At 36.4% G+C, this 7,717-nt stretch overlaps 1 protein-coding gene across 1 annotated transcript; it reads right to left on the bottom strand.

Annotated features, from left to right (window-relative positions):
- Positions 1–4,659: 4,659 nt before the first annotated feature.
- On the bottom strand, positions 4,660–6,852 carry LOC104214676 (purine permease 1-like). Its single transcript, XM_070168536.1, has 2 exons — positions 6,061–6,852; positions 4,660–5,080 (listed from the first exon to the last, which is right to left on the bottom strand). Exons 1-2 carry the CDS (start codon positions 6,769–6,771, stop codon positions 4,733–4,735), a joined length of 1,059 nt encoding a protein of 352 aa, XP_070024637.1. The 5' UTR covers positions 6,772–6,852; the 3' UTR covers positions 4,660–4,732.
- Between the last annotated feature and the right edge of the window lie 865 nt (positions 6,853–7,717).

Raw genomic sequence — 7,717 nt, 5'->3', positions numbered from 1 at the left:
GTTCCGAGTTAGTTTCATGACATTTTGAGCCCGTGGGTGAGACTAGAGAGATTGATGACTGAGTGAGGCCGAGAGCTTGATTATGAGTGACAACTAAGGGGTCGGGCTACACACAACAACGGTTATATTGATTTGTGATAGCGCTTGGGCGGTAGGATCCCCTCCGAAGTCTGTAACACACTGCCAATGAGCACAGATGATATTATTGAGGGATGGATTTCCTCAGACATGGATCTAGTCCGGAGTACTTGATACCTAGAGATAGATATTCTCCACAGGGTCGCATGGCCATTTTCCTCAGTACTAGGTAACTTATAGTTAGTGTTGTATATGTTTCGGGATGGATCTTCCCTGGGCCAGATGGCCATATACTGTACCGAGGGGTTGAGCACTTGAGAGTGGGAGCACATGGTGCATTTCATACAGTATGTGAATTGGCATGTAGGGTTAGTTAAATTATATACCTTACACTGTTCAGATCTGTATTTACTTAATTGTTTTGTCTGTCTATTTAACTTGAAAGCATGCCTACATTTCTGCACATTTATTTCTATTATATCTATTGTGGTCAAATTCGTCGCTACCTTTCAGTCCAAAGTTTGGACTTGTTATTTACTGAGTTGGTATACTCATGTTACCCCCCTGCACCTCGCGTGAAGATCCAGGTGACTCTGTTCATGGCGGCAGTTGCTGATTGAGGCCCTAGAATTTGGAGACTATCAAGATAGTTGCACATCGTTCACAGGCTTTTACTCACCTTCTTTATCATTTAATGTATTTTCAGTTGTTTCTTTAGACACTATAATGGATTGTATTCCGAATAGACTCTCATGTACTCAGTGGCACGCCGGTCTTGGCTAGATTGTATTACAGTTTGGGATTTATTATGCTTCCAAAAGGGTTTCCTTAATGTTAACTGCTTCCATCATTATTTTAAAGTTATTTTTACTTTGTTGGGTTGTTGAGTTGAGGCTGGCCTTGTTCCACAATAGGCGCCATCACGATGGTTAATTTTGGGTCATGACATTCGGATTGGCTATAGAGTGAGTTTTGGACTTAGGAAAGTGCTGGTGTGCTTCAGTTCTGGTGCAGGCCTCAGACCTCGCAATTGTGAGGTTAGGCTTTGCATTTGCGATATGGCAGAATCTTTGTTAGGTTCGCATTTGCGGGCTACTTCCTCGCATTTGCGAAGAGTAGGTGGGCACCTCAGGTTTGCATTTGCAAACAAGACTTCGCTTTTGCGAAGTGGGAGGGGGGAAGAGATATTAAAAAAAGGTACTCACTTCAGTTGAATAACTTCCCGTTTCAATATTAATGAATAGATATGTATTTCACTCGTTTAAATGAATAGTTTGTTTTTTTAACAAACCAACAAGTGACTAGCTACATAGGGGAAAAAAGGAAGTTTGATGTGAAAATTGTTGGATTTTTTTAAGCTTATTTTAGCTTAAAAGAAGGTGAATGGAAAATACAGGAAAAATAAAATATTTGAGTTTCAATCCCAGGCAAAGGGACATTGTCCCATATTTGTGATGACCCAAAGGGTCATCTTCTGTTTTAGAACTCGAATCCATATTCCGAGGCCTTAAAAACCTAATTTTATCTCTTCCTGATTTGTGTGCGCAGTCCGAGCATGATTCCAGAAAGCCTTTATTTTGAAAATTTATGGAATAACAAATTTTTGGCCTCAAAAGTTGATTTTAGTTGACTTCGGCCAACATTTTTGGTAAACGGAACCGGACTTTTATTTTTACGATCCCGATGGATCCATAGTATATGGGACCTTGGCTTATGCCTGGAATCAAATTCCTAGGTCCGTAGCCCGAGAAATAAATTTGTGATGAAAATTGTAAAACTTAAATTATAAAGGTTTTAAGAATTTGATTAATGCTTGATCTCATTGGTATCGGGCCTGTATTTTTGTTTCGGAGCCCGGTACAGGTGTAATATAATATATAAGTCATGTCTGTCAAATTTGGTGAAAGACGGAGTTTATTTGATGTGATTTGGGCATCCAGTTGAGAAAAGAGGAATTTCAAGTGTTCATAAGAATATCATGTGTTGTGGTGTTAAATCCATAGTTTAAGATGTTATTTTGGTGATTTGATCGCACGAACAAGTTCGTATGATATTTTAAAACTTGCATGCATGTTTGGTTTAATACGGATCCCAGAGGGCTCAGGTGAGTTTTAGATAGGCTACAAAGTGATTTGGACTTAAGGAATTTTGCCGGTATGCTTCAGGTCTGCAGACTTTGCATTTGCAAAGTCTGGCTCACAAATGCGAGCATTGTATTTGAGAAGATGTTTTGCATTCACGGTCAGAAGGTCTAGGAGGGGACCTTCAAAATTGCAAAGCTCAGGATCGCAATTGCGATAAGAACATGCCGTATTTGCGAACATTTATTCGCATTTGCGATGCTAGCAGGCTAGGCCATTCTTCGCATTTGCAAAGTATTGTCCGCATTTGTGAACCCCTAATCGCAAATGCGATACCTGCAACTATTCAAAAATAATTTTGGACGGGATTTTTCATTCCTTCTCCCATTATTAAAAACCTAAACCTCAAGAGACGATTTTCCAAAGACCATTTCTTACTCAAATCATACGTAAGTGAATCTTAACTCATTTCTTTCAATCTTTTACTTTTTCTTTTTTACAAGATTTCATCCTAGAATCTAGGGCTTTTCAATTGGGGATTTTTGGGTAGAACTTAGGGATTTCGAAATTTAGGAAATTAAACCTCAAATTGAGGTCCGATTCCAAAATTAATTGTATATCCGGGTTCATGGGTGAATGGGTAATCGGGTTTTGGTCCGAATTTCGGATTTTGACTAAGTGGGCCCGGGGTCGAAAATGGTTTTTGACTTTTTGGGAAACATGTTGGTAAACCTATAATTATGCATTGGAATTGATTTCTTTAGCGATAATTAATGTTATTAAGTTAATTAAAACTATATACGAGTGGATTGGAGGTGGAATCTAGTGGAAAAGTGATAATTGAGCTTTGAATTGGCCGTTGGATCGAGGTAAATATTTAGTCTAACTTTGACTCGAGGGATTAGGGATCCCCGACTTAATTGCTATTTGAAATTCCATGTGTACGGCGTATAGGTGAGGTGATGAGTACCTATGGGTCGCCAAATTATCTGTATAGCCTATTCCCTTCCCCGTTCCTAATATATTGTTTTCATGTCTTAACTGCTACATGCTTATTGGTGCTTCTATGTTTAATTGCTTCTTGTTAGACGTTTTTTTCTTCATTGAAGGTATTAATTATTCCGTAGTTCATTGTGTCACATTATTGGTTTAAGCTGGTTTATCGATGTTTCATGGTAAATTTTGGTTGGTCTCGTTGTGTAGTATTAATTGATAAAGTTTCATAATTATATAGATTTTCGTTTGCTATGGTTTGTGGCATAAATGTTGTGGAGGGTTTTGAGCTAAATTGAGAAATTATTGTTCTTATCGTGTGATTGGTACTTATATGGTAGGAACGGATTGCACGCCGCAACAGGAGGAATAAGGATGGTATATTGAGGAGGAATAAGGGTGAAATGTGATTGTCTGGTGTGATCGGGTTGCGCGTCGCAACAAGAGTAATAAGGGTGGATAGGTGGGATCAGGTTGCACTCCACAACAGGAGGAATAAGGGTGATATATTGAGGAGCAATAAGGGTGGACTGGTGGGATCGGGTTGCACGCCGCAACAGATGTAATAAGGGTGAATGCTCACATTGTTACTGATTATATGGTGGGATCGGGATGCGCGCCACATTATTTTGTTGTTTAAGTATTCTTCTTCTGCTGTGACTTTATTCTATAGCATTGTAAATCTCTTAAGGATTGGGTATAGCTGAGTACTGGCAAGATAAATGAGGTTCCGTATTTAATTACTGCAAGCTACTATTCCATTTCGTTGCGTACTTTCTTTTTACTTTATTATATAGTGTATGCAGGTTATATTGTAAATGCCCCGTCGTAGCCTCGGCAGTACCTCGTCGAGGTTAGGCTCGACACTTACCAGTACATGGGGTCGGTTGTATTGATACTGCACTTTGCACTTTCTGTACAGATTTCGAAGCTGGTAGTGGCCAATCGAGAGGTCGGTTGTAGATACTTCACCTAGGAGACCCAAGGTAGTCATGTTGGCATCCGCAGGCCCTGGTGTTCCCTCCTATGTTTATACTTTAGTGTTTTATTTTCCTTCGAGACAGATGTATTTTCTTTCAGACCAGTATTTGTAGTAATTCGTAGTATGTTCATGGATTGTGACACCAGTTTTTGGATGGTAACAGTTTTGGTATTGTAAATAGTATACAGACAACCAGTTTATTATGTACTTCCGCGTTTATTTTCGTGTGATTTAGTTTTATTAATTTTAACTTTAAAAAAATATAAAGGAAAAAAGTGAATAACATTCTAACGTTGTTTGTCTAGCGAGTGCGATGTTAGGCGCCATCACGATCCCGTCAAACTTCTTTTCCTTAATCAGTATATTATTGTGGTGTCAAATTATTGTAAAAATGAATAAGTCGTGAAAAATGATCATTTACTCGCAAATGCAAATCTTTCATAAGTGTTGTACTGCAAATTTAAGGAACGTCAGAAATTTTAAAGACAGAGATCCTTTCACAAACATAACGAAAAGTACCAACTATAGAAAAATAACGTACATTATTTTCTACAAAAAAATATACAAACTCTTTATCTGTATAGTCGTGAATAATAAATCAAGCAGACACAGTATGCATCATTGGCATCTCAGTTTTTGGACTTTTGTTCGTCTGCTTCTTTGTTTGTCTGAACTCTCCGTAAAAGTATGAGACGAAACCCCAAAGAGAAAGAAAAAGAGCAAGGCCTTTTTCACCCGAAAAATTTTCCCTAAAAAAAACTACAGCTAATACCTCAGTAACAGGAAGTAGAACTGCGATCATAACCCCAGACATCAAAGAAGAAGAGCAGTAAATGACTCCAAGGACACCAACAAAGAAGCACTGCCAAATAATGGCAGTCCATACTACCACTGTATAATATCTAGCTTCTCCGAGGTTAAATTGTTTTGCCTCCCTTGATATTGCCTGCAAATTTCGATCCATATCTTAATCATTGCTCTTTAATAAGATAGTGTATAGCTAAAACAAAATTAAAACCGAGAAAGTATATCTATGATATATCATCTTTTAGGCAAATATGTTCGAATCCAATACAGTTCCAGTTTTCATACATTTTTGACATATTCAAATTTTGATATAACGCATCATGTACGCAAAATATCTTAATCAGTCTAAACCACGATATTGATGTATTCCAAATTTAAAAAATGAATTCCATGACAAATGAGTCTTCATCCGTATATGTGGGATATGAATAATTTAGGGTTTCGACCTAGTTCCTTCATTACTGTCCTATTACACGCTTTTGTTCTCTTTTGTCATTAAGATCAGAAACTTTTACGGGAAAAAAAGAATATAAGAAATCCTAAAGAGGGAAATTGTATGGACTATTGATCATCACCTAAAGAGAAGTTGAATAGACTTCTCATTTGAAGGCCTTAGGGATCTAATGGTAATAAATGAGAAATATTTTACGATCTCGGTTTCAATATATGTGACGTAATTTGCGTCTTGACTTGAAATTTAAGGTTTTTTTATTGAATCTTGGGTCTTCAACATATTTTAAAATATTTGTGTCTTTAAGACTTTTTCAATTTGTTATTTTAAACTAGCATAATATTGTATAGTTATAAAAAACTTCTTATTAAGGGTAAAACGAGAAGTTTAAAGTTAAATACTTTCAAATGCATAATTGTGTCATTTTATCTAAAATGGACTAATAATGAAAATTCAAATTATTTACCCTTAAACTGTAAAGTTCTTTTTATGAGGTTATCAATTACTAATATATGATAAAATTTACCTGTAATTTTCTTGTAAATGACTTGATTAAAAAAATTTAGTTTGAGAATGCATTGAATTTAAACCCACAAAAGAATATTGTAAGATAACTGCAACATGGTGTAAGATGCATAGGTAGTGATGAGTTTAGGGGGGGGGGATACCTGAAAGTCGTTATTGGCGATCATTCCAATAGTACAAAAAACAGTAGCAGCAAAACACATGACCATTTGAATCTCCAATACCAATGTAGCAGTAATAGCTTGTTTTGCCTTCAAGTAAATCAACTCAATACAAGGCAAAATGACTCCATATAAAGCTGCTGCCAAAAGTGTCATCATAAAACCAAGAATATAGGCTTTACTTGTCACACCCTCTGGCCGATCACCATTAGATCGAACACCTAATAAAACAGCACCAACTGTCAACAGAACCACCGCATTGATAGAGTAGGGTGTGAATTTCAGCTTCACTATGAAGAAAGCACCTATCGCAGTAAAGGCAAGTTGAGCAGCAAGAAGAAGTGAAGAGGTTGACACAGGAAGTTTTGAACCACCCCAAGAATAGAGAAAATCATCAACACCGGTGACAACGCCAATGACGAATGATGCGATGAAAATTCGGGGTGTTATAAAGTATAACTTGGCATTGGAGCCTTCGGTTTTTCGGCGATAGAAGTATAGGATGGCAAGAGGTATAAGGGTGAATGGCCATCCAGCAGTTTGTAACCAACTGCTAAACCATACTCTTGAACCTCCCTCAACATAATATAGACGCATCATTAGAGGACCACCGCAGATACCAACAGCGAGTATTAAACAGTTAATGACCAGGAGGATTCTCCTCATAGTGGTGCTTAATCCATGATGTTCCATACTTTTTTTCAAGCGAATTGGATACTAAGTTGGAGTAGTCTGCTGCTCAGGCTGAATGGTCTTCTTCTACTAAGGTTTCGATTTTTGGACCTCTAGCAGTGATGATATGTTCAGCCTGCTATTTATAATTGAGAAACATTTTAGTCATTCCCATGATTTGTTTCACGACATGGAGTGGCCCCACTTTAAGAAGGCTTTCTTATGATCTAATTAATTGTGGTAAATTTTCATATGATTCACAAGGGGAGGATATAACAATAAAAAAATAAGTAGCCTTGACTATTCTACTGGTTAGCGTTGATTTTTGCATTTGCACTTGTGAAGACAAAAATATGGATTAAATTTAACAAGGATGGGACAAACATGGTTTTAGTTAAGAATTGAATAATTATAAGTGGGTCGGTAGAATTTTGCATTTCCACTTGCCAACAATAATACCTTTTCTTATATGAAAAGATTCTCTCCGTTTCGGCTATGTGCACTTTTAAATAAATGTTAGACATGTTTACAACACGACCAATAAAAACAAAGAAATTAAGAAAAAGAAAATCAAAGTTGGATGGCGTCTTGGTTTTTTGTTTGATCATGTGCTTAAAACCAGACTGTTAAGACTGAGCTGATCAGCAATGTTGTAGCTTTTAAAATATTAGCTAACTATTGTGACACATATTAGTCAATTTTGAAATAATTCTTTATATAATTTAATAGAGATAGAAGAGTTAGAGATAGAAGAGTTATTAATTTTTTTTATGTATTTCCATACAAAATGATTCTATCTTGGCTACATTACAAATAAAAACAGTTTTAATTGAATTAGAGCTTAGATGGTTATAAGATTTTCTTTTAAAATGATGAAAAAGAAAAGAGCGTTAAAGTAAAAAAAAAATTATCTATAAATATACGAATATACATAGTTTTAATACATGATTCTCTAACAGCTTGTTTG

The sequence above is a fragment of the Nicotiana sylvestris genome, chromosome 3 (genome assembly GCF_000393655.2).
Source record: "Nicotiana sylvestris chromosome 3, ASM39365v2, whole genome shotgun sequence".
Lineage (NCBI taxonomy): Eukaryota > Viridiplantae > Streptophyta > Magnoliopsida > Solanales > Solanaceae > Nicotiana > Nicotiana sylvestris.
Note: the sequence above shows the minus strand (reverse complement) of the source record. Positions and strands in the feature narration are given on the sequence as shown.